Source organism: Geotrypetes seraphini, chromosome 7 (assembly GCF_902459505.1).
Source record: "Geotrypetes seraphini chromosome 7, aGeoSer1.1, whole genome shotgun sequence".
NCBI classification, from domain to species: Eukaryota; Metazoa; Chordata; class Amphibia; order Gymnophiona; family Dermophiidae; genus Geotrypetes; species Geotrypetes seraphini.
This window is the reverse complement of record NC_047090.1, coordinates 177,575,493-177,602,835: the sequence shown is the minus strand read 5'-3', so window position 1 is coordinate 177,602,835 and position 27,343 is coordinate 177,575,493. Positions and strand designations below refer to the sequence as shown.

Genomic DNA, 27,343 nt, shown 5'->3' with positions numbered 1-27,343 from the left:
TCACTAGGTATAGACTTAAGAGGAAGGGTCAGTAGGGTGGGCAGACTTGATGGGCTATAGCCCTTTTCTGCCGTCATCTTCTATGTTTCTATATTATAAGTAATAATTTATTGTTGTTCGCAGAAATCTGACTTTTTGCTCTCATTTCCATACTAAATATCACAGAATCCAGTGTTCTTCAGCTGCCAGTCCAGAAAATAGGCTGGTCTATTGCATAGGTTTTTATTATCGAATTGCATTTTTGTGTCTTTGTGCATTGTATTACTGTATTTATTTTTATAAACTAATACAATTGCAAGGAACAAATGTTGGCTCTTTTCATGCGCGTGCGTTGAGAGCAACGTCCAAAAAAGGCAAAAGCCGCCGTGGGTGAGAGACTCCGCCCCCACTCCCGCGCTTTCCCCGGCGCCCCGCCTCCTCGAGCCTTTCTGTCCCAAGGCGGGCGCCGTCCGATGACGCGTTTCCGGCGCCGCAGAGGGTTTTACCGGCGTACGTCGTAGAGGATGGTGAGTGAGTGAGCGGTTTTCGGGCTCTCTGGGCCCCGTCACTCCTCTTTCGTACCCCTGGGGGGAAGCGGCGCTTCTTGTTGACTCGGGCCCGGGTCAGCGGAGTTTGGGGAGGGGAGATGGGTCCGCGGAAGGCGCAGAGCCGAAAGTCGCGCACTCTGGGAGCGAATTTTGGCCCCGGTGAAGCTGTTCGGGCGGAGCCAACGTTTCAGAATGATTTTTTTTTTTTTTTTGGGGGGGGGGAAGCGATTCTCCTTGGACACCGTCGGTATTGGGGGAGGGGGGTGCCCGGAATTGGTTCCTATGCTGGGACTCCCCAGCCAGACAGTGACATTTGGAGGGAGATTTGCTCGTTGGGGATATTCTGGGGAGCCCCGGGGACAGGTTTGGGAACCGCAGTTGGACTATAGTGGACCTAGGATTCAGCTCATCTTAGCTTGATGGCGTAGATCAGTGGTTCTCAACCCTGTCCTGGGGGACCCCTAGCCAGTCGGGTTTTCAAGATATCCCTAATGAATATGCATGAGAGAGATTTGCATACCTGTCACTTCCATTATATGCAAATCTCTCTCATGCATATTCATTAGAGATATCTTGAAAACCCGACTGGCTAGGGGTGCCCCCCAGGACAAGGTTGAGAACCACTGGTGTAGATGCTTCAAACAGGGGTCTCAAATCCAGTCGGGTTTTCAGGATTTCCCCAATGAATATGCATTGAAAGCAGCGCATGCACATAGATCTCATGCATATTTATTGAGGAAATCCTGAAAACCCGACTGGATTGCGGCCCTCAAGGAGGGACTTCGAGACCCCTGTGTTAGTGTATCAGAAATTATCATATCAAGTGGTTCCTAAGGTCACAATGATCTACTGAAACTTTAATTTCAAATGGTCTAGACCAGGGGTGTCAAAGTCCCTCCTCGAGGGCCGCAATCCAGTCGGGTTTTCAGGATTTCCCCAAGAAATATGTGTGAGATCTATGTGCATGCACTGGCCTGGATTCCGGCCCTTGAGGACCGGAGTTGCCCACCCCTCCACTAGCCTCACAGAGCAGCAGTGGGATTAAAACAGGGTCTTAAAGTCCCTCCTCGAGGGCCGCAATCCAGTCGGGTTTTCCCCAAGGAATATGCATGAGATCTATGTGCATGCACTGCTTTCAATGCATATTCATTGGGGAAATCCTGAAAACCCGACTGGATTGCGGCCCTCGAGGAGGGGCTTTGAGATCCTTGCTTCAGGACATGCAGATATTTTGGGTCTGGTGCCTAAACTCAATTCCTGCAAAGGAACTGTAAGGTCTAGTAACCAGATTCAGTGGTACATATTCTCTCCGTGTACTTTTGGCTTGTTTCTGTTATAAAACAGTATACAGCTTGGTGCCTACCTATCTAGTTGATCATTTCAGATTTGCAGATCAAAAACATCATTGTGTAATAATGCTTTATTTTCATTCCCCAGTCAAAGGTTGTACTTATAAGCGCTATTTTCAGAGCCTTAGCCTAACAAGCAGCATGCTGGGAGAATTGCTTTAGTAAGTTGGCATCAGGTTCTATCTAGTTCTTATCAGGTTTTCAGAAAGAAGTTGAAGATGCATTTATTTGATACATATAAGTGAGCTTGTAATTCACTGTGTATGTACAGTTTCCTTGACTCTTGTAAATCGCTTAGAACTGAAAGGCATTGCGGTATATAAGTGGATTGTTATATTACACCTGCTGGATCAAAATCAATAACCTGATGAAGCTAGCCTAGCACGTTACTTTCAGGAAAAGATTAGGATAGGCAGTCACTTACACATACAGCAGACCCTCAATATTTGACAAAGCCGGTCCGCGAATAGGGAAAATCACAAATAATTTTTTGGGCCACCCCCTCCTGCGTCCCCCACCTTACCTGGTGGTCTAACGGTGACACGGGGCAGGAGTGATTTTCTTACTCTCCTGCCCCGTGCAGAGCTGTCATCAAAATAGCTGCCTTGAGTTCCCATTGTAGTCTCAAGACTTTGGGAACTCATAGCAGCCATTTTGATGATGGCTCTGCACGGGGCAGGAATGTAGGAAGATCGTTCCTGCCCCGCTAGACCACTAGATAAGCGTTTCTGCATTAAAAAACAAGAGACAAAAATCGTGAATAACAGAATTCGGGAGTAGGGAAACCGTGACTCGGGAGGGGGAGCTGTACTTTGGGAAACTACCTGATTAGATTTTTTTAGGTAATAGTAAGATTGAAGGAATACCAGCTGACAGATACTGGAAGGAATTATGTCGCCTCACAAGAAATATCTAATTTGCTGAGGAAACTCTCAAAAAAATTTAGTTGGCTTGGATATCTGTCTAGCTAATATGCTGAAACACACTCCACTTGATTTTTTGTTATGGTTGACAGACTTTCAGTCTCATTTTCAAAAAGGATAGACATCCAAAGGAAAGCATAAACTGCTACTTTGACATCCTACTAATCAAAAAACGTCCAAGTGGGCATTCTCAAGACTGACTTTATGAATATCTTTCTGGTTGTTTTGTCTCCAGCGCATCTAAATTTTAAGGGGGGGGTGTTAATAGGAATGTTTGGGGTGGGATTAGGGCAGGCTTAGCACTTGGACTTTCAGCAGGGATAATCAATCCTTGCACTTAGTTGTTATTAAAACAGGTCTAGCCCCAAACGTCTAACTTGTGCCCTGGACATATTCAAAAGGCAGAAAAACATTCAGGTGAACAGCATAGATATCGATCTAGAATATAGGTTTCAAAAATAGCAAATTGGAAAGTTGTGTTGAGAAAAATGTCTTAGCTGCTCCTTTATGCCACTTTTTGGACATTTATCTTTTCTGAAAATGAGCCCCAAAATGTATTGTCAGTAAGCCTGCATTTTGCATTTCCTAATGTTTCACATACATTGAGGCTAGTAATCTGTTCAGGATGACAGTTGTCTTGTACAGAACAGCCTGGTATTCCAGATGTGGTTTAACAGCTTTCCTATCTCTGCTGCCCAGAAGACATTTTAATACTCAGTTGACGTTTTCTTCTTTCAGGGTCAAAGTCAGAGTGGAGGACATGGTCCTGGAGGAGGCAAAAAGGATGATAAGGTATGTTCCTGCATGGTATCTGGTGAACTATAACCTGTTGTGGGGATAGAATTTGAATGAAGAAAACGTTCTTGTTCACATGCCTAACACTTTGCTTAAACAGTTTTAAATCCGGTTATCTTATAACTTGCTTTGAGGTCAGTTGTAAGATAGAAAGCTCAGTAAATAAATACTTCTGCTTGTGACTCTGGGCAAGTCACTTAATCCTCCGCTGCCTCAGGTGCATTAGATAGACTGTGAGTCCACCGGGACAGAGAAAATGCTTGAAGTACCTGTATGTAAACCACTTTGAATGTGGTTGTATAACTACAAAAAAGGTGGTATACACATCCCTATCACGTATCCTTTAATGGCCTGATCCATCTTTTACATAAATAAACTAAAACAATAGTATTGACGTGCACTATTAAACAGATGTACAGAGATTAGATACCGGTAATAATAGTATCTGCTGTACAAATGTGTTTTAATGTATTTTTAAATGACTCAGCAAGAAGACAGTTCTCTGCAGTAGAAATGCGTGTGCTCGGAAACACGTTTGAGAGCACACAAGCCTTGTAGCTTTAAAACAGTAACACTTCCATCGTTGGTTTTGTAACAAATAACTTTCACTCTATACATTTCGAACTTATTTTTTAAAGATAAAGAAATTTTCGGGCTCTGATTTAAACAATGTTCACTTTGTATTTTTTCCAACCCAAAGGGGTAGAAGATAGTTTTAAGTTTACGTTTTATTTAATGTTTGATATACCGTGTTAAAAAAAAATTGTCTAAGCAGTGTACAAAATCATAACTATTAAAATCAAAAGGGAAGACATATGACAAGACTTCGATGATGTACAGGATACAAGTGGGTTGAGGGAGAAATACAATTTATGATAGTAAAGAAAGACATAGAAGGTTAATACACAGGGAAAGGGATATGCTCTTCCTTCCAATGAGATCAGGCGTCTACTTATTGCAGGTGTCTTTGAAAAGGAAGGTCTTTAACCCCCCCACCCTCTTTTATGAAACTGCGATAGCAGTTTCTAGCGTGGGGAGCTGCACTCAATGGCCTGCGCTGCTCCCGACGCTCATAGGAACTCAAAGAGTGTTGGGAGCAGCATGGGCCATTCGGCGGGGCTTCTGAAGTTTTACTTGCAAGGGCAAGAACCAAGAGAGGCCAATCTTATCCTTTAAAATAAAAAAATACAGATTTTTTTAAAATTGTATTTTGATCAGCTTTCAAGAACTGTGCTCTCTTCAGCAAGTCGGAGAAGAATGTAGGGATGGAGATCTGATAAGTTCTGATCCAGGGCATCAGAACACAGGCAGGGCACACAGGCGGTTCTGAACACAGGCCAGGTCGGCACACTGACCTATGCCATGTGTGTGGATCTAGGCCTGTGTTTGGATCTGAGGCCCTGTTTCTCATTCCCTCTCCCTCCTGTCACGTATACATTCTAAGCAAGGACAAGGTTTGCACCTTGTGACAGAATGCTGAGGCATTCCTCCTCCCTTCCTGTCGCATATTAACCTGACACACATTTACCCTTATTCCTTATCTTGTTTAAGCATTCCTTATATGGGCAACAATCAGACTTTGCCTATGTGCCAAAGCAGACCCTGACTTAAGGCTAATCAAGAAAGCTTAAGAAGCATGCATTATAACCTTTGGACTGTAACATGCTATAGTAAGATTTGAGACATATCAGAAATGTACACATTGGGAATCACTTTATTGTAACTGTTAAGTATTCATATATCACACGAGATAGTAACTTTGAGAATCACATGAAATATGTAAACAATGTATTGACTTGGTCTAATCCTCACTGTAAATGCATTATGACATTATAACCTTGTAGAGCATTAGCTAAGTAATTAATGGAACTATGATTCTCAATAAAAGGGGGAGAGACCATCCATTTAGGTTGCCTTATCCCACTCTGAGCCTTGTGTGTGCAGCATCATTCCTACAGAAGAAAACTACGGCCAATGAATGCTTGAATAATGGAGAAGAAATGGAGTAGCCGTGGAAGTTTTCCTTGTTAGATTAGTTAAGGTAAAATTTTGTGCAAACAAAGGCATAGGTTAAAAGTTTATAACAGCCACTGAAATGTTCTCATACTTAGCACTAGCTAGCATAGTCCTTTCCTTTGTATTACCCTGGTGACGACAATTACTGTTAAAGGAAACAGCAACAAACTATGTGGTGTCCATTTGCTTTTAAAGGATAAAAAGAAGAAATACGAGCCTCCTGTTCCAACCAGAGTTGGGAAGAAGAAGAAGAAAACAAAGGGACCAGATGCTGCCAGTAAACTTCCTCTGGGTATGTACATCTGTAAAGACTTTGGAGCAGTACCATCTGCAACCTAAATTGAACCACTCAGACGGCAGGGTAAACCTTTCTGCTGCCTTTTCCACTGGTAAATTAGCCGGGGTGTAAACTCATTGGTGCATGTCAGTCTGGAATATGGATATGGGAACTTTAGTACTTTGCAGGTGTCAGCATGACATAGCGGTTGTATGGCTGTCAGCGTAGGAAGGTAATGTCCTGGCTGCTCATCAGGCAGGTCCATAGAGACTTTTCTTACGCTGAAGTCTATAATTCTTTTTATCCTGCTAGACTAGGCCTGCATTTCGGTGAAAATCTTTAATCGTGATTAGAGGACCAATAGCTCCCTCTTACCTGCCTCCAGGTCCAACATTTTATTTATTCAATTTTCAATATCATTCTCCCAAGGGAGCTAAGAACGGTTTACATTAATTTATTCAAGCATTTTTCCCTGTCTGTCCCGGTGGGCTCACAATCTATCTAATGTACCTGGGGCAATGTGGGGATTAAGTGACTTGCCCAGGGTCACAAGGAGCAGCGTGGTTTTGAAGCCACAACCTCAGGGTGTGGAGGCTGTACTTTTAACCACTGCATCACATTCTCCCCTTCTCTTTCCTTCCACCCTCTCATTGTCCAGCATCTCCTTTCTTCCCAGGTCCCTTCTTTCTCTCTTCTCTCCCATCTACCTCCCCCCTCCTCCAAAGTCTAATATCTCCCTCTTTCTTCCCTCACTCCCCTCCCACACTGCCTGCCTGGCTACTATTGAGATGCCAGGAACTCAAGCCACCCTGCTAGGCTCTGTGACCAATTGCGCTGAGGACAATGTCCCTGACCAAGCTGCCTGTATTGCTCAAGCTCTTGCAGAGCATCTCTTGCCACCTGAAGCTGCTGGCCAGCAAGTGCACCCCGGAGTGCTTTGCCAAAGAGCAGTTCAAGATGAGGGTGTGGTGCCAGGGCACCAGCTCAAGGCAAGCCTTGAGGAACTGAGCTATGACCGCAGCAATGCTCTCTCACTGCCTGCAGCCTGCTGTGAAGCTTTCCCTCTGATCTGCTTGCCCTGAGGAATGGCAGGCGTGTCGGAGGAAAAACTTCAGACCAGACCGTTCCTTTTTCTGAGTGGTCAAAGGGGTTGTGTCCAATACTTCCTCTAAGGGGCGTGCAAATGTTTTCTCATGTGAGCGAGAAAAGTCTAAAATAATTTTTTAATGTGAGCAACAAGTTCTGAAAACCAACAATTTTCCGGATTTGCTAGTATTTTTTTGTGAGCGACCAGGTAAAATCTGTGAGTGAACCTCCTAAAATGTATGAGCAATTTCTCACGTGCTCAGCTTATGTGACAACTTGTGTCCATAACAATACTGACAAAAGCATAAAATTAGCTGTCTTTATAGCAGGCCTGGGAAAATGCTTAGTGATGTCACAGAGCACCTGTGCTGTGCCCTGACTGAAATTTAGAAAGCCTTGCTTTTAAAAAATAAAAGCTAGTTCTAATTATTATATCACATGCTCCAATGTATAATATCTGAAATGATATACTGCCAGCTTTTACTGTGCATTTTCCAAAAAGTCTTTACAAATGGTTTTTGACACATAACCAATATATTCAAATAGTTTATAAACTAAACATAGAAACATAGAAGATGACGGCAGAAAAGGGCTACAGCCCATCAAGTCTGCCCACTCTGCTTACCCACCCCCCCTGTCTATGCTCTAATGACCCAATTTCCTTATCTTGACCCTCGTAGGGATCCCACATGGGTATCCCATTTATTCTTAAAAGTCTGGCACACTGTCTGCCTCGATCACCTGCACTGGAAGCTTGTTCCAATGATCAACACTCTCTCCTCCTCTCCCTATTGGCTAAGGCTCTTAACATTTGCATCTCCTCTTCCTATAGGCTAAGGCTCTTTACACCTGCATTGTGATGTCATAGAACTTTCTGATTATAGAAACATAGAAACATGATGGCAGATAAAGGCCAAATGACCCATCATAGAAACATAGAAGATGATGGCAGAAAAGGGCTACAGCCCATCAAGTCTGCCCACCCTGCTTACCCACCCCCTGTCTATGCCCTAATAACCCAATTTCCTTATCTTGACCCTCGTAGGGATCCCACATGGGTATCCCATTTATTCTTAAAGTCTGGCACGCTGTCTGCCTCGATCACCTGCACTGGAAGCTTGTTCCAATGATCAACACTCTCTCCTCCTCTCCCTATTGGCTAAGGCTCTTAACATTTGCATCTCCTCTTCCTATAGGCTAAGGCTCTTTACACCTGCATTGTGATGTCATAGAACTTTCTGATTATAGAAACATAGAAACATGATGGCAGATAAAGGCCAAATGACCCATCATAGAAACATAGATGACGGCAGAAAAGGGCTACAGCCCATCAAGTCTGCCCACCCTGCTTACCCACCCCCTGTCTATGCCCTAATGACCCAATTTCCTTATCTTGACCCTCGTAGGGATCCCACATGGGTATCCCATTTATTCTTAAAGTCTGGCACGCTGTCTGCCTCGATCACCTGCACTGGAAGCTTGTTCCAATGATCAACACTCTCTCCTCCTCTCCCTATTGGCTAAGGCTCTTAACATTTGCATCTCCTCTTCCTATAGGCTAAGGCTCTTTACACCTGCATTGTGATGTCATAGAACTTTCTGATTATAGAAACATAGAAACATGATGGCAGATAAAGGCCAAATGACCCATCATAGAAACATAGAAGATGACGGCAGAAAAGGGCTACAGCCCATCAAGTCTGCCCACTCTGCTTACCCACCCCCTGTCTATGCCCTAATAACCCAATTTCCTTATCTTGACCCTCGTAGGGATCCCACATGGGTATCCCATTTATTCTTAAAGTCTGGCACGTTGTCTGCCTCGATCACCTGCACTGGAAGCTTGTTCCAATGATCAACACTCTCTCCTCCTCTCCCTATTGGCTAAGGCTCTTAACATTAGCATCTCCTCTTCCTATAGGCTAAGGCTCTTTACACCTGCATTGTGATGTCATAGAACTTTCTGATTATAGAAACATAGAAACATGATGGCAGATAAAGACCAAATGACCCATCATAGAAACATAGAAACATAGAAGATGACGGCAGAAAAGGGCTACAGCCCATCAAGTCTGCCCACTCTGCTTACCCCCCCCTGTCTATGCCCTAATGACCCAATTTCCTTATCTTGACCCTTGTAGGGATCCCACATGGGTATCTCATTTATTCTTAAAGCCTGACACGCTGTCTGCCTCAATCACCTGCGCTGGAAGCTTGTTCCAATGATCAACCACTCTCTCTGTGAAGAAATACTTTCTGGTGTCGCCATGAAATTTTCCGCCCCTGAGTTTGAGCGGGTGCCGTCTTGTGGCCGAGGGTCCCTTGAGAAAGAAAATATCATCTTCCACTTCGACACGTCCCGTGAGGTACTTAAATGTTTCGATCATGTCTCCCCTCTCCCTACGTTCCTCGAGAGTGTAGAGCTGCCATTTGTTCAGTCTCTCTTCGTACGAGAGACCCTTGAGCCCCGAGATCATCCTGGTGGCCGTCCGCTGAACCGATTCAATTCTGCGCACATCTTTACTGTAATGTGGCCTCCAGAATTGCACACAGTACTCCAGATGAGGTCTCATTGTAAGGTTGTTGTTTTTTGTTTTCTTTTTAAAGATGTGTTTATTCATCTCGCTTCATTTACATTTCTGTTAACGTAGGTGTTGTCAATGCATTTTAACATCAGGTGCACTGCCAGCCCAGACTGAGATGTTGGACACAAAGCAGCATTTATGTGTGCTCATGCAGACTACTACTATTTATTATTTCTAAAGCGCTGAAAGGCGTAGGCAGGGCAGTATATTTTAGCATACAATAGACAGTCCCTGCTCAGAAGAGCTTACAATCTAATTTAGGCAGGACATTTCGGGGTTGGGGAGATTATACAGTAAAGGAAATGATACAGTGGGTCTAGGTATCTGACATTTTAACATACAATAGACAGTCCCTGCTCAGAAGAGCTTACAATCTAATTTAGGCAGGACATTTCGGGGTTGGGGAGATTATACAGTAAAGGAAATGATACAGTGGGTCTAGGTATCTGACATTTTAACATACAATAGACAGTCCCTGCTCAGAAGAGCTTACAATCTAATTTAGGCAGGACATTTCGGGATTGGGGAGATTATACAGTAAAGGAAATGATACAGTGGGTATAGGTATCTGACAGAACAAAAGAATTGCCACTGCTGGGTCAGACCAGTGGTCCATCGTGCCCAGCAGTCCGCTCATGCGGCGGCCCTCCGGTCAAAGACCAGTGCCCTAACTGAGACTATCCCTACCTGTGTACATTCTGGTTCAGCAGGAACTTGTCTAACTTTCTCTTGAGTGGGAGTTAAGAGTTGAAAGCAGTTTCAAAAAAGTGGGCCTTTGGCTTGGATTTGAACAGTGCCAGGGGTGGAGCACGACGTATTGATTCAGGCAGCCTGTTCCAGGCATACGGTGCTGCAAGAAAGAAGGGACGGAGTCTGGAGTTGGCAGTGGAAGAGAAGGGTGCAGATAAGAGGGTCTTGCCCGATGAACGGAGATCACGGGGAGGAGCATAGGGGGAGATAAGTGAAGAGAGATGTTGGGGGGCTTCAGAATAAATGCACTTGTAAGTTAGCAAGAGGAGTTTAAACTTAAGCCAGTAACAGTCAAGAAACTTGCTGCTTCATATTTCCAAGAAATCTGGGCCCTTTTCAGGGATTGAGTTCTCCTGAAGTGGTCCATGAGCTCAGACGACTGGTAGAGATGCCTGCTACATGTGATAGTATTTAATTCTGCCAGGAATGGAAGACTGAGTTGAGATGGAAAGTGAATTGGATCTCCCGTTAAGCAGTTGATCCAATTCTGAGAAACTAGTCAGCTTCAGCATCCCCTGCTTCCCTCTGTCACTGGGAGAACTGGGTTTAATTCCCACTGCAGCTCCTTCTGACTGGGCAAGTCACTTAACCCTCCAGTATCTCATGTTCACAATAAGTACCTGTATAGAAAGGCAGTTTATTAAATCGCATCCCCTTTCCCCTTGAATGCTTTTTGTTTGGTTTTTACCTCTGGGGGGTAATGGTGGTGAAATCTGTTTTCTCAGTTACGCCTCACACGCAGTGCAGACTGAAGTTACTGAAATTAGAGCGAATTAAAGATTATTTGCTGATGGAAGAAGAGTTTATCAGAAATCAAGAACAAATGAAGCCACTAGAAGAAAAGCAAGAGGTGAGTTAATTGGAAATATTACCACTAGAATGAAGTAATAGCAGTTAGATGTTTCAGATCTTAACACGGTTTCAGGGCAGCAGGCAGTATGTACAGTATATATATATTTTTTAATGAATGTTTACAGATTTACAGCTTGTAGCTCGGTTTGACCAGGTGACTCCGTAGTTGGTAGAAAATAATATCTCGGGAATTTTTTTTAAAAGCCCTATTCTGTATAGATCTTGTTTCACTCTTCTAATTAAATCAGTGATTAGATGGGCTTTGTTCAGTGAGCTGGATTGATGGCGACCATCTTTTGTTCATTGTGAGGGCCAATTTTAATAGGACATCTAAGCCCGACTGAACATTTCCCGCAAAATGTCCAAAGTCGGAGGTTTTCTATTTTAATATTAATTGTTTTACATATTACATATATTTACATGTATTACATAATATTCAAGATATTACAGAATATGAATATAGAATGATATGTTGTATTTTAAATGTTACATTAAGGAAAATCAAGTGTGTATTTATAAGATCATATGTCTTTTTCTGTTACACATGTTGTAATATGTAAAAATGAATAAAAATTTAAAAACCAAAGTTGGAGGCAGAGAAATGACCATTTTTAAATGGGATGTTTTTTTTCTTACCAAACAAAAACTTGAAAAGGAGGAAATGGGGGTATAGTCTTTTTAAAAAAAATTATTTATTCATTTTTAAATCTTACATCAAGTGTACAGACATTAAATCAATACAATTAAACACATCACTTGACAATCTTTCTATTTTATCTTATAATAAATAAAATTACTACCCTCCTCCATCACACCCTCTATTTTTTCCCCAAATATGAATATTAATATATAACCCCCTCTTCCTAACATTAAACGGTGTATATTTCAATACAAATGGTATTTATTCATTACAGTAAGAAGTTAATGGCTCCCAAATTTTATTAAAATTCTTATAATTCCCTTGTTGTATAGCTATTGTTCTTTCCATTTTTAAATGGGGGTATAGTCAATCTAAATACCATTTACAAAATCTCCCCTGAAAAACACAGTGCATCAAACAGTTTCCTGCTATGTGAGCCTTTGCAGCCCTGAAGAAGTGACATGTCGACCACGAAGCAATCGTAGGCTGGCTGCATATAGAGTTTGTAGTTGCTGCTAGGACAGTTTTGCACAGTGGAATTAGAAATAGGATTGATTTCTCATGGTTTTCTTTTGGCACTTCTCTAGATATATATAGTAGCCACAAAAGTGTTTTTCTGCCTATGATGGATGGATGGTTGGGTGTTTTTCTCCCCCCCCCCCCCCCCGTATAACTGAGGCTTTTTTCTTTCATTGGCTTTCATATAATAATAACTTTATTCTTCTATACCGCCATAGTCGTGAGACTTCTAGGTGGTTCACACTGAAGAGAGCTGGACAGTCAGCGAGTTACAATATGTAGAAATCCGGGATACAGTATTTAGAAAACTTACAAAAAAGCACATAGAATCTTACAAAAGGTCCGAGATACAGTATATAGAATCTTACAAAGAGCATATAGAGTCTTACAGAAAGGTAGAGAGGTACAACATAACAAAAAGCAGTGAAATTAATGTTAGGCATTTCAGACTTATAAACAGGAGTGGATATATGTAGTGTTAGGTGTAGATACTTTTTTAGGTGATGATTCTGTTGAATAAGGCAGTTTTTATGGCTTTTCTAAAGGCCTTACATGTCAAGTCTTGCTCCATTTATGTAGTTGTCTAACCAGTGTTGTTGTTTGTTAGCTTGGTACCTAAAAGTTCTATCCAGGAAGGTTTTGTATCTGCAGCCGGTAATGCTTGGGTATGCAAATAGGTTGCTGTTTCTGGTTTGTCTCGTAGGGCTGTATAGAGTGAAGTGAGGTAGCAGGTATCAGAGTTCAGTGCTTGTGGCTGGATCTCTTGTTTGTTTGTTTTTTAAATCCCCTACTTGGACGTTTTGGCCTCCAAAATGTCTAGGCCACCAGGACATTTAACTTTATTCGCCATTTTGGACCAGAAAAACATCCATGTTTAGAAACGTCCACATCAACACCATTTAGATGTGGGAGGGTCCATCATTGTAATGCACTGGCCACATAGACATCCCAATAGAGCACCTTAGAAGGAACTGTTGTGAACGTCACATAAAGGGTGTCAGATATACATATCAACATAACCCCCTTATAATTTATGGTGGTCCCTCCAAAACTACCGCAATAGCCCTTATGGCTGCAGGTGGCACTTATATGGCAGTATAGTAGGATTTAGGAGGACTCGCACCCCCGAAAATATAAATAAAACAGTACATACCCATCTCTAGCACACACCATCTGGTATGGGAAAGGTTAGTAGAGCATCACAGAGGTGTCTTAATGAGCCATAGAGAGGAGGACCCAGGCTCTTAAGACACTCTAACCACTACATTTATGGTGGAAAGTGTGAGGCCACCAAAATCCTACTATACTGCCATATAAATGCCACCTACAGCCATAAGGGCTGTTGAGGTGGGAGACAGGTAGGTATAGTAGGTTTTGGAGGGATCACCATAAATTATAAGAGGGTTATAGTGAGATGTATATCTGGCACCCTTTAGGTGAAGTTCACAGCAGTGCCCTCTAAGGTGTTCCACTGCTCTATTGGGATGTCTGTGTGGCCAGTCCATTACAATGCTGGCCTCTCCCACAGCCACCAAAATCTCTTAATATTCCAATATGTATTCCTACTTTTTGTAAAAAAAATTCATAAAGATTTTATTATTTCTCTCTGTATTGTGGTAACAATGCTGCCATGGTAAATTCACCAAAGCCAATTTAATTCCTATGGACTTCAGTGCGTTTACCACGGCAGCATCACTACTGCAGCTTTGGAAAAGGGGCCCAAAATGAAGTAAGAAAGTTTAGAAAATATTTATGGCCTGGTAAGACTGTGTCTGAATTCAAGAAAGCATGGGACAGGCACATAGTAGATACTGCGGATGGGCAGACTGGATGGGCCATTTGACCTTTATCTGCCATCATGTTTCTATAACCATAAAGCTCTGTGACCTCACAATGCAGGTGTAAAGAGCCTTAGCCAATAGGGAGAGGAGATGCAAATGTTAAGAGCCTTAGCCAATAGGGAGAGGAGGAGACAGGTGATGCTGTAGATGGGCAGACTGGATGGGCCTTTGTCTGCCATCATGTTTCTGTGTAAGAACATAAGCTGTGTCAGATCAGGCATTGAGTCCAGCATCCTGTCACAACCACCTGGCAAATTCCAAAAAAGTAGATCTATTTCTCATAGTTATTTACAGTGATGAGTAGAGATTTGGGAGAACCATCTGCCTAATAATTTGTGGACTTTTCCCAATTTTAATACACATGTGGATTTGGGATGGGGGGATTCTTGGTTTTCCACTAATAATATATTTATGAATGACATAAGATATTATTTTCATGTGGTATATTTTAGTTGTATATGAATTTGGGAGGAGGGTGGGAGTTAAATCTTCTTGTTGTATGATATTGTAGATTTTCAAGTGATGTTGTACTATATTTACTGTACACTTGTTGTAAGTTATAAAATGAATAAAGAAATTAAAAAAAAATAAAATAAGAGGATAAAAAAAAATAAATTTGTGGACTTTTTTATCTAGGAATTTGTCTAAATCTTTGTTTGAATCTTGTAGTGCTAGTCACAAATGTGCACTGCTTTTAGGTTTGTAGAATGCTCTTTTGATTTAATGGTTTTAAAAAGGTTAAACAACCATCCTTTTATAATCTCTTTTTCAGGATAGTTAATTGTTCTTTCTCTGCTTTACAGGAAGAGAGGTCCAAGGTGGATGACCTTAGAGGAACCCCTATGTCCGTGGGTACATTGGAGGAGATTATTGATGACAATCACGCTATTGTGTCTACCTCTGTGGGATCAGAGCACTATGTCAGTATTTTGTCTTTTGTGGATAAGGATCTTCTGGAACCAGGTTGCTCTGTTTTGCTGAATCACAAAGTAAGTTGTTTTTTGTTTTTATTTTAACTTGAAGTTTGATTTGAAACAACACACGGAACCAACTTGCATAGCAAGTGGTAACAATCATAATTTACATATCAATTCCAAAAGCTTTTAAACCTTGTACTCGATAACAATTGAATAATTTATCATTTATAATATTACAAAAGTATAAAATGAAAATCAATATGAGATTAACACCTTCCTCCCCTCACCCCCTCTGCATCAAATTTTTTAAAGAATGAGCTCTTTTGTAACCAAAGATGCAATTAGCAGGGAAGAAATGCTCCATAGAATAGCACTTGGTCACTTTACTGTGAAGTATTCAAAGGCAAGAAAATAATACTCGAAATGAAGATCAGACATGTCAAAGCACTCATTTCTCAGTTGTCAATTATGGATGCAAAAGCTGGACACTACGGAAACAAGACAGAAAGAAGACTGACTTATTTGAGTTTTGGTGTTGGAGAAGGATTTTATTCGTGCCATGGACCACGAGAAGAATTAACAAATTGATTTTGGAAGAGATCAAACCAGCTATGTCACTAGAAGCCCAAATGATGAAGTTATGACTTGTCTTATTATGGTTACACCATCAGAAGAGAGAGATCACTAGGAAAGGATGACATGGTTAGGAAGCACGAAGGAACCAGACAAAAAGGGTGATCTGAAATCAGATGAAAGCAACCATGGGGATGACTCTGGAGGACCTTTCTGGACTACCACAAAACCAATTTCATTTTAGATCTGTAATTCATCAAGTCGCTAGGACTTGAGCACAAGTTGATGGCATCTAAAGAAGAGCTGCACATTGGGAAGAATAACCTGAATCACAGTTACCGAATGCTAGCACCCAAGAAAAGGATCTGGGTGTCATAGACAATACAATGAAACCTTCTACTCAATGTGTGGCGGCGGCCAAAAAAGCAAACAGAATGTTAGGAATTACATTACATTAGGGATTTCTATTCCGCCATTACCTTGCAATTCAAGGCGGATTACAAAAGAATTATCCAAGATGTATTACAACAAGAACTTACAAAAAAAAAAAATTGGTCATTTTCAAAAAGAGTGAGAAATGGGTAAGGTTATTTGTTTGGGGTAGTTGGCTTTAGTGAGAGGTAGAGTTTGAGACTTGTGGTATTATTTCTTTTTTCAGAGTTTTCTTGAAGAGTATGGTCTTTATTTCTTTTCTAAAAGTCTTGTAGTCGAGGGATGCCATCAGTAGATTGGCAATTTGGTTGTCTAGTTTGGCTGCTTGAGTGGCCAGGAGGCCATCATATAGTTTTTTTCCGTTTGACCTCCTTATGAGAATGGGGTGTGAGTTTTCCTATGTCTGGTTGCGGTGTTGTGGATGAAGCGGTTATTCAGATAGTTTGGACTGTCTCCATATAAAGTCTTATATAGTAGGCAGTAGAATTTAAATTGTATTCTTGCTGGGATCGGAAGCCAATGCAATTGGAGATATGGTTCTGTAATGTGATCATGTTTCTTTAATGAGTAGATGAGTCTTAGTACTGTGTTTTGGATAGTTTGTAGTTGTTTTGTTATGGTTGTAGGGCATGGGAGGTAGAGGATATTACAGTAGTCAAGTAGGCCTAGTATTAAGGACTGAACTATGAGCTGGAATTGAGTTTTCTTGAAGAATTTCCGAACTTGTCTTAAGTTTCTCATGATTAAGAATGACTTTTGTATTGTTTTATTGATTTGCGGTTGCATGGTGCAGCATCTGTCGATAGTTATTCCTAGCAGTTTTAGGGTGGTTTGTATGGGGTAGTTGATTGCGTTGATTTCAATGTTGGTTATGGTTGGTATTTTGTTGTTTTCTAGGAGGATGAATTTCATTTTATCTGGGTTCAATTTCAGTTTGTGATCTTTCATCCAGGTTGCTATTGATTTTAGTGTTTGGTATATTGTGTTCGTCATGGAGAGTTCAGGTTGATCGAAGGGTATGAGAATGGTAATGTCATCGGCATAGCTGTAGGAGGTTATGCCTTGTTTGTCCAGGTGAGAGCTGAGGGAGGCTGTATAGAGATTAAAGAGAGTCGGGGATAGAGGGGATCTTTGGGGAACTCCGCAAGAGTTTGACCAAGGTTCAGATTTTTGTTTGTCTGATTTTACTCTATAGGTTCTTGATTTAAGGAATCCTTCAAACCATGTGTATACTTTATCTGTGATACCTATTGTATCCAGGATTTGTAGTAGAATGTTATGGTCCAACAAGTCGAATGCAGCAGTGAGGTCTAGTTGTATGAGCATCATTTTTTTTCCGGTGCTGAGATGTTGTCTGGCTGTGTCCAAGAGAGATCCTAGTAGTTTTTCCGTGCTGAAGTTGTTTCTAAAGCTGGATTGTGTGGGATGGAGAATGTTATGGTTTTCTAGGTAATTGGAGAGGAATTTGGCAACTAGTCCTTCTATTATTTTGACGTAGAGTGGAATAGAGGCAATGGGTCTGTAGTTGGCTGTTTGGTGTATCGGTCCATTGGGGTCTTTGAGGATCGGGGTGATGATGATTTCGCTGAGGTTGGTAGGGTAGTGGCCATTTATTAGCAAGATTTGTATCCAGTTTAGAAGAAGAGCGCGGAATTTTGTGCTGGATGTTTTTAGGAGATATGGTGGACAGTTGTTGAGGTCACAGGATGCATGGCTGTATTTTTTGTAGTATGTGTTGAATTCAGGCCATTGTATGTTGGGGAATTGAGACCATATTCTATCTGCTGCAGTAGAATCTCTATCTATGGGAAGAATTGTGAATTCGTTAGGATTGGTAGAGGTGTCATTGAGGGTAGCTCTTCCATTGGTAATTTTATTTTGGAAGTGTTCTGCTAATAGAGTGGCTGAGGGGGGGGGGTAGTATTGTTAGTGGTCAGGTAGGGTTTGGTGTTGGTTAGGGTTTTTAGAATTTGGAATAGTTTTTTGGTGTCTTGGGTTTCAGTGCCTATTAGGTTGGTGTAGTGTGCTTTTTTCTTGTCCTTTAATTGTGATTTGTATTGTTTGATTTTTTTTCCAGGCAGATTTTGTATGATCCGAGTTCGATTTTCTCTCTAGTCGTCTACATTGTCTTTTGAGTTGTAGCAGTTCGGAGTCGAACCATTTATCTGATCTCCTGCTGGGTCTGGATTTGGTTTGCAGTGGGGCTAAATCATCAAGGGTGTTGGAGCAAAGTCTTTCCCAGTGTAAGATGAAGTCCTCGGGGTTGTTTTCTAGAATAGTTTCATCTATTTTAGACCAGAATATGGAGGGTTCGATGTGTTTGCGTGAGGTGTATGTTACTTTATTGAGTTTTGGTATAGTTTTTTTGTTGTTTTTGGTCCAGTTGATGTTGATAGTGTAGGTGTAGTGGTCTGACCAGATGGATCTGGACCATGTTCTGTTAGATGTATGAATTTCTGTTAAGGATGGTTGGTGGGTCATGAAGGCTGCAATATCAAGTTGGTGGCCTTTTTCATTAGTTGTTTGTGGATTTAGCATTTGGAAGGATAAGGCTTTGAGAAATGAGAGAAAGTTGTCTACTTGTTTGGATGATTGATCATCTAGGTGTAGATTTAGGTCTCCTAGGAGTAGATTGTAGGTTGCTATTAGTGAGTTTTGGTATATGAAGTCTTCCACTTCGGTTCTTGCTAAAGACCAGTTTCCCGGCGCTATGTAGCGGAGCATGCAGTTTAGTGTGTATTTTAGTGTGGTGCTTGAGAGTTGGCAAGCTAAAAGGTCCATGTACAGGTTAGATGTTTTCTCAATTATATTAAGGGTTAGATCTTGTTTGATTAAGATTGCTAGGCTTCCGCCTCTTTTTTTTTTTCTCTGCAGACCACTGTAATTTTGTATCCTTGTGGGCAGACTTCAGTTATTCTGGGGTCTGAGTCGGAGGTTAGCCAAGTTTCTGTGAGGAAAAGACAGTCCAGGTTTTCTTGTGTTATCCAGGTTTTTATAAGCTCTGTTTTTGGACCTAGCGCTCTGATATTTAAGTAGGCGCATTTGAGTGTGGATATCTCTGTGTGATAGTTGTGGATTGTGTTTGGATATATAAGTGATTTGGTGTGCCGGTGTGGTTTAGTCTTAGTGTATGTTGGTCTTCTTCCCCATGCTGTGGTAATGGAGTGTAGAGTGTTAGATTGTAGGTTTGAGTTTCTGTCACTTGATGTTCTCTTATTTTGGAAGAGAGATTTATTTATATCTGTAGCGGGTGTAGGGAGGAGGTTATTTGCTGCTGTCTTCCCGCTGGTTAAAAGAAGGATTAACAGTATGAAGTGCTGGGCTTGTGAGGTTAGCTTCATTTTGGGGGGTTTTTTTTTGTTTGTTTGGTGGTTGGTGGTTGGTGAAAGGTGGTAGAAGGGTCTTTGGTGGTTTGGCTTCTGTTTTTCGGTTGGTTTTACGTTTGGTAGTGTTGTGGGGGTCAATCGCTTCTTGGTCACTTCACAAAGGTGCTATGAGATATTCATATGAGCTATGAATTATTAAAAAAGGGATGATTAACAAGACTAAGAATATTATAATGGCCCTGTATTGCTCCATGGTGCGACCTCATCTAGCGTATTGCGTTCAATTCTGGTCTCCTTATCTCAAGAAAGATATAGTGGCGCTAGAAAAGGTTCAAAGAAGAGCGACCAAGATGGTAAAGGGGATGAAACTCCTCTTGTAAGACTAAAACGGTTAAGGCTCTTCAGCTTGGAAAAGAGACAGCTGAGGGGGAAATAGGATTGAAGCCTACAAAATCCTGAGTGGAGGAGAACGGGTACAAGTGGATCAATTTTTCACTGTCAAAATGACAAAGACTAGGGGACACTCGATGAAGTTACAGGGAAATGCATTTATGTTCAAGCAATCATAACAATAATTATGTTCAAACAATAGCATAACAATCATAAACAGACTTAACATATCAAAGTCGAGCAAGAGACAATGGTACATCTACAACAGCAGTGAGAAACAGTCGTCAGTTTTTATACATAATATGCAAACATCACCTATCCAGCTATTCCCCACTAACAGTCCTGGGTCCAGAAACAGAAACATAGCACACCAGGGCTCTGGACTCTTATGAGCCCTAGAGTAGGCCATCCATCAGCCCTCCCCCCTACTCTGACAGGAAAACTGTTATAGCAGATGCAGAATATACAAAAAGAACACCCCTCCCCCCAATAAAGAAAGAACACCCTCTCCCCACCCAAATAGCACAGTTTCATAGCCAAATCAAAATGGACCATCATCCACTAGAACTATCCCCCCCAGGTACTCTCCACCCAGTCAACTGCGAACAGCCCAGATTAGGACAACCACATTAGTATTGCACTACGGCCTTTGGGATGCAAGGACTGTAAGTAGGGTTCCCAGGTGCTCATAAACAAAAGCTTCCTTGACCCCATGGCATCCCTTGCCTCCCAGATGACAACTGATGCAGCTGGTTCCGCCAATGCCAGAACGCCGGGGGGTCTCGGACTGTCCAGTATTGTAGGATACATTTATGGGCCAACAGGCTCATTGTCCTACAGAGAGTCAGGCTTCCCCGAGGCAAATGGCCATAATCCTCAGGCAAATCCAGAAATAAATTGGGTAGGTGTACTCCGCAAGACTGCGCCAACCAAGCTGGACATGTAAGAGACTATACGTCTCCAAAAACAGTGTATGACTGGGAAAGACCAAAAGGCATGTCCCATGGTGTGCTTCCCTTGTCCACACTTGTGACAAACAGGTGTAGGGAGATCTCCACAATAGTATAATTGTTTGCGAGTGTAATATTCTCTTAATGTCACCCTATAATGTTATCCCTCAACCAAGCACATGGCGTCGCCTGAAGAGTGCAAGCAACATCCCAGTGTCCCAAATTAACCTGTAACTCCGTCGCCCATCTGCCCCGAATAGTTAGATAGTCTTTATTGAGCTATAAAACCTGCAGACTGTTATGAAGTCGTGATACCAATATGGGGGGGGGTCCCCTCCTCCTGGAAGAAAAACCCCCTTCCCCGTAATCTAGCCCCCATATGTTTACCTAATTGTGTTCTGTCAAGGGATCCCACGTAATGCTCCACTTGATGACATGCAAACTGCTCTCCCACCACTCCCTGCAAGTCAGTACGGGACATTAACTCCCCCTCCTCCCCCTGGAGGTGTTCCAACCTGGAAATACCTCTCGCTTACCATGACAAATCCCCGTCTCCCAGCCCGGCTGATAGGCTGGATTGCCCGTAACGGCAAGAGATCAGTGACCCTTGGGTTCCCCTCCCTCCCCAAGCATTTCAGAAGTCAGCGCCAAGCATCTTGCAAAGAACAAAACACTTGCTCGGAAGCGGGCAGGAACTGCACTCCTGGGACTATGAAGCAATGCAAACACATTAACCCTTTCAGGACCAAGGGACATATTTGTCCCATAACTTTAAAATCCTATAAATTTTGATTGGGATAGTCTACAGTTCTAAATTTGATATGTACGGATTCCATATGATACTGCCTTTATGTAAACAAACTGGTTCAGACATTCATTCATTAGCGTCGTTGCCAGATTGACGAGAAGATTCACTTGCCACACTGTCCATAAGCCAGAAGTGTGATTTTTTTTTTTTTTAAATAATGATATTTCACAAAAAAAAATCAATATTTTGGCATCTGCAAGCCCTTTTTACCATAAAAATGTCGTCAAAACCACAAAAATTGGCCTACGATCCTTATGGTCCTGAAAGGGTTAAAGGGAGCAAAAAACTCCTGTTCCATCCGAAGAGGGGTATAGCAACAAGTCTGATTCACCCAATCCCCCAAATGTCGTAGCAAAACGCATAATTATAAACCTTGAAGGGAAATACATTTAAAACTAATAGGAGGAAATTTTTTTTTCACTCAGAGGATAGTTAAGCTCTGGAACGCATTGCCAGAGGATGTGGTAAGAGCAGATAGCATAGCTGGTTTTAAGAAGGGTTTGGACAAGTTCCTGGAGGAAAAGTCCATAATCTGTTATTGAGAAAGAAATGGGGAAAACCACCGCTTACCCTACCAGCCTACTTGAACAACTGCCTAACTTGAAACAATTCATCCAGACCAAGGAGAACACAGTCGCCCTTCCCCCCCCCCAAATTAAAGGCATAAAGCACAAGAAAATGCACCTTGGGCTACTGGACACACAAGCAGTGAAACTAGACAACCCATTTCTCCAACGTGCTGATCTCAACACCAATCTACAAAACCTTCAGAAGAGAAACAAAAACCGTGGTCTTCAGGACAGACCCATGATATAACCGATTACCACCTCCTATCCCCAGCACCTAAGAAATGCCAACCCAATAACCATCTTGTAATCTTTTTTTTTTTTTTTTTTTTTAATTCTTTATTCATTTTTAAACTTTCATCAAGTGTACAAAAATTCATAATAAACACAATTAGTCTGAGCACTTTAACATCTTATCATTATAACTTATAAGTAGAAATGTAACCCTCACCCCACCCTCCCTCAAATCCCTCTATTCATTATAAGATCATATATTTGAAACCCTCCCCCCACTCAATACTAAATGGTGTATAATTAATAGAAAAATGGCATCTAATCATGACAAAGAGATGTTAATGGCTCCCATATTTTGATAAAATTTTTATAATTTCCATTCTGTATTGCTATTGATTTTTCCATTCTATATATATATGACATACTGAATTCCACCAAAAATTAAAATTAAGTTTACTATAATCTTTCCAGTTATTAGCAATATGTTGGATGGCAACTCCAGTCATAATCGTTAAAAGTTTATTATTACACGATGATATCTGACTCTTTTTTTCTCATAGACATTGAAACCATTCATTGAAACCATCTTGTAATCTTAACTGGACATGGCCAGAATGGCTCTTTTTGTAATCCGCCTAGAACCTTAAGGTATTGGCGGAATAAAAGACACTAATGTAATGTAAAGTTGCTCTGCATGAGTTTCTTTCAGTTCACAGGGCTTTTTGGTTCTGAGCATTCGTGTAACCACTTTTCTCCATCTTTCCTTGGTGGGAATGGAAAATCTGGCCCTGCGAGAAACAGCGTGATGGCTCCCTCCAGACGCCTGTCATACCACTCTTTTTCCCTAGAGCCTTGATGTCCCCCTTTTTCTTGTAAGACCAAGAATGTGCCCCGTTCTGGACAGTCAAAACGTACAAAGGCCTTTGGTTATGTTCTGGGCATTGCCAAAGAATTTAACCATGAGTCACTGTTAGCTGTTTAAGCCGTACTGTAATGACATAACATAACATTGTACTTATTAACCGCTTAACCATAAGTTCAACGCGGTTTACAAAAGATTATTAACAGTAAACATGATCCATGGAATAGAATGAGTTAATTAGTCAAGTATTTGGAAAAAAGATCAGTCTTATACTGTATTCGGAAGTGTTTATAGGAATGAGCTGTGAGCAACAATGATCGAGACCTGAAGTTATGATGCCGTTGTACAGAGCCATGGTGAGGCCTCACTTAGAGTACTGCGTTCAGTTTTGGAGACCTCACTACCGAAAGGATGTGCTGAGAATCGAGTCGGTACAGCGAACGGCCACCAGGATGGTCTTGGGGCTCAAGGATCTCACGTATGAAGAAAGACTAAAGAAATTGCGGATGTACTCACTTGAGGAAAGAAGAGAACGGGGAGATATGATTGAAACGTATAAGTATATCACGGGGCACATCGAGTCAGAAGATGATATCTTCCGGCTCATGGGACCCTCGACCACCAGAGGGCATCCGCTGAAAATCAGGGGAGGGAAGTTTCATGGCGACTTCAAGAAGTATTTCTTCACCGAGAGAGTTGTGGATCATTGGAACAGACTCCCACTCCAGGTGATAAAGGCCAGCAGCGTGACGGATTTTAAGAGAAAATGGGATACTCACGTGGGATCTTTAAGGGAGTAAACTCAGGGGGGGGATACTTGGAATGGGCAGACTTGGTGGGCTATAGCCCTTTTCTGCCGCTTTTTTCTATGTTTCTATGAGTTTTAGATTAATTGGACAAAGTACTGTGGTCTCTGATAGTACTCTTCAGTGAACAGGAATAAAGACTGACATTTAATACGATACATTTGATTTGTTAAGTGAAATGTCTATTCTGTTTGTTTAAAAAATAAATCTCCGTATGTTGTAAAAATACATACAAATATGGGTGTGGATGGAGGATTAGCTCCATGGCCTAATGGTTAGAGAAACAGGCTGAGAACAGAGGAAGTCTGGTTCAAATACCTTGTGATATCGAGTGAGTCACTTAACCCTTCATTATCTCGGGTAGACTTACAGTCTGAGTCCTCAAGTCTTTATCTGCCATCATTAATTGTGTTATAGCTGAAAAGGAATGAGCTAAATCTAGAATCCCTTTCCCCTTAATATGTTTTGGCCCTTTAAAAGCTAGTCGAGAAATGTATTAAATAAGTCCACTTCCACTAAAAAGATACCAGTAGTCTAATTCAGTGTTCTTCAACCACCGGTCCATGGACCGGTGCCGGTCCACAGGGCCAGCACGTGCATCAGGTCCAAAACAGTGTTCTTCAACCGCCGGTCCACGGTGCGATCAATGCGGTGTTATCTTCGAGCCAGCTCCCTCTTCCTAATTGATTCAGTGCACAAAGCCACGGGCAGCGGCTCCTACGTGTGTCCTGCGCCTGAACCGGAAGCCTTCTCTCTGACGTTGCAACGTCAGAGGGAAGGCTTCCAGATGAGGCACGGGATGTGCAAGGTGCAATTAGTACTATTATGGGGGCGGGGTCTGGGGTGGAGATGGGCGGGGTCTGGCCCACGATTTAGCCCAGTGTTCTTCAACCGCCGGTCCATGGACCGATGCCGGTCCACAGAATAATTTTTTTATTTCTGCCGGTCCGTAGGTGTAAAAGTGTTGAAAAACACTGGTCTAATTGTTGGTGCAGTGGGCTAAGAACCTGGAGAATTGGCTTCAGTTTCCACCCCAGCTCCTTGTGACCTTGGGCAAGTCACTTAACCCTCCATTACCCCATGTACAAGACTTATATTGTGAGCCTACCAGGGACAAAAAAAGTACCTGCATATAATATATGTAAAACCACTTTGGTAGTATCTGCAGAAAGGAGGTATATCAAATTCATGACCCTTTACCTCTCCCGCCCCTGTTAAGTGGTTAGTAATGGTGCAGTTTGGGCAAGAGCCCGATGCCCCAATGGAGTGGTTACCTTTTATAAATAATCTGCAAAGTGTGAACTAAATACTGTTACTACTTAGCATTTCTATAGTGCTAGGCGTACGCAGTGCTGTACATCAAAAATGAAAGACAGTCCCTTCTTGGAAGAGCTTACAGTCTAGTTAAGACAGGCAAACTGGCCCAAAAGGTGCATCTATTCACAGTCTCAAGTGGGGGAATTACAGAGGGAATGAAAGGACAGGTATGGGTGCTTAGCAGGTGGGTTGGAGTCTCAAATTGAAAGTGGGATTTGAGCATGGATTTGATTGATTGAATGGCTGCTTCCTTCTCTTGCTAGGTCCATGCTGTGATTGGTGTTCTTATGGATGACACAGATCCTTTAGTCACAGTGATGAAAGTGGAGAAAGCACCCCAGGAGACTTATGCTGACATTGGTGGCCTGGACAACCAGATTCAGGAAATTAAGGTAGATGAAAGAATGGATTCAGGAAATTGTTTTTCCCATTGCCTATGCCAAAAGTATGTTTGTTTTATAACAAATTTTAACTGGACATTTTTTTTTTTTAATTGAAGGGACTACACCAGCAGAACAAGGATGAAGCCTGTATGTCTAACACAGGGGTCTCAAAGTCCCTCCTTGAGGGCCGCAATCCAGTCTGGTTTTCATGATTTCCCTATTGAATATGCATGAGATCTATGTGCATGCACTGCTTTCAATTAGAGAATGACACGGTGACAAAATTCATCGCCATTCTTGTCCCTGTGGATAACTGCAGGAAACCATCTTCATGTCATTCTTTAAGGAGAGAGGAAAGAATCAGAGTATAATTGGGCACAACCACTGACCCGCAAGCTTTGCTTTGAAGAATGCTGGTGTAGAAGGACCGAGGTTGAAACAGACACTAGAAAATGACATGGGATTATTTCCCGCGGTTATCCACGGGGACGGTGATGAATTTTGTCACCGTGTCATTCTCTACTTTCAATGCATATTCATTGGGGAAATCCTGAAAACCCGACTGGATTGCGGCCCTCAAGGAGGGACTTTGAGATCCCTAGTCTAACACATTTATTTTAATAGAACATTGAGATTGGAACGCTCTGTTCACAGTGTACTCAATTTTAAAAGGCACTCTCCATCCACCACCCGTTCATCCCTCTCTTTTCTTCATTTCTCCCTGCTTTTCTCTGTTTGCTCTTTTTCACTGGTACATGCGGGTAGAGTTTTAGAAACGTAACTAATGTTGCCAGGAATTTTAAGCTCAAAACTCTGCATATGCACAGATGGAAAAAGAGCGTAAGGTTTTCTTGCACTTCAGTGAAGAACACACACCAAACATCTAGGCATAAGACCAAAAGAGCCCTGAAAAGGACAGGCTCAAAATGTATTCATTTCTATATAGAGATACAGTAAAACCTTGGATTGCAAGTAACTTGGTGTGCGAGTGTTTTGCAAGACGAGCAAAACGTTTTACACTTCTCCCTCCGTATTCGCGGTTTCAGCAATCGCAGTTTTGATTATTCATGGTTTTTAGCTTGCTGGCTCCACCCCCCCAAATTACATCAGCTTGCATAGAGAAATTGCCGATTCCAAGCGTTTACAGAGAAAATCGCTGATTCCCAGCACTTTCTTCACCGTGTGTTGCCTCTCCTTCAGGAACAGGCCAGGTTTCCCACCATGTTATTCGCGGTTTCACCATATTTACGATGGTTTTTAATAGAAAACAGCGAATAACATATGAAAAAGTTATTTGTGGTTTTTCTGTATTTGCGGTACGAATACGGAGGGAGAAGTGTATTAAATTTTAACTTGATAAATGAGTGAGGTCTTGCAATACGAGTACATACAGTATATGCACGTCATGTCATCACAACTGAGCTGATGGTTCTTCTCTCTCTTGCGCTGCAGGCGTGTAGTGACTGTTCTGTAGAGTAGTTTGTATTAAAGTTTTTAGATTGTAGAATGAATCATCTGAGTTTCCATTACAGTGGTACCTTGGATTACGAGCATAATCCGTCCCAGGAGCATGCTCGTAATCCAAAATGCTCGTTAATCAAAGCAAGTTTCTCCATAGG

At 41.9% G+C, this 27,343-nt stretch overlaps 1 protein-coding gene across 2 annotated transcripts in view; it reads left to right on the top strand.

Annotated features, from left to right (window-relative positions):
• Positions 1–413: 413 nt before the first annotated feature.
• Positions 414–27,343, top strand: part of PSMC1 (proteasome 26S subunit, ATPase 1) — a 50,662-nt gene continuing 23,732 nt past the window's right edge. Inside the window, exons 1-6 of one of the 2 annotated variants that reach the window (XM_033952895.1) lie at positions 414–506; positions 3,538–3,591; positions 5,806–5,902; positions 11,034–11,158; positions 14,964–15,149; positions 25,605–25,733. In XM_033952895.1, the coding sequence (XP_033808786.1) occupies positions 504–506; positions 3,538–3,591; positions 5,806–5,902; positions 11,034–11,158; positions 14,964–15,149; positions 25,605–25,733 (594 nt within the window). In that variant the 5' untranslated portion in view covers positions 414–503. Of the gene's footprint in view, positions 507–2,019; positions 2,038–3,537; positions 3,592–5,805; positions 5,903–11,033; positions 11,159–14,963; positions 15,150–25,604; positions 25,734–27,343 lie in introns of those variants that run through there. The other variant, XM_033952896.1, reaches the window with a different exon arrangement.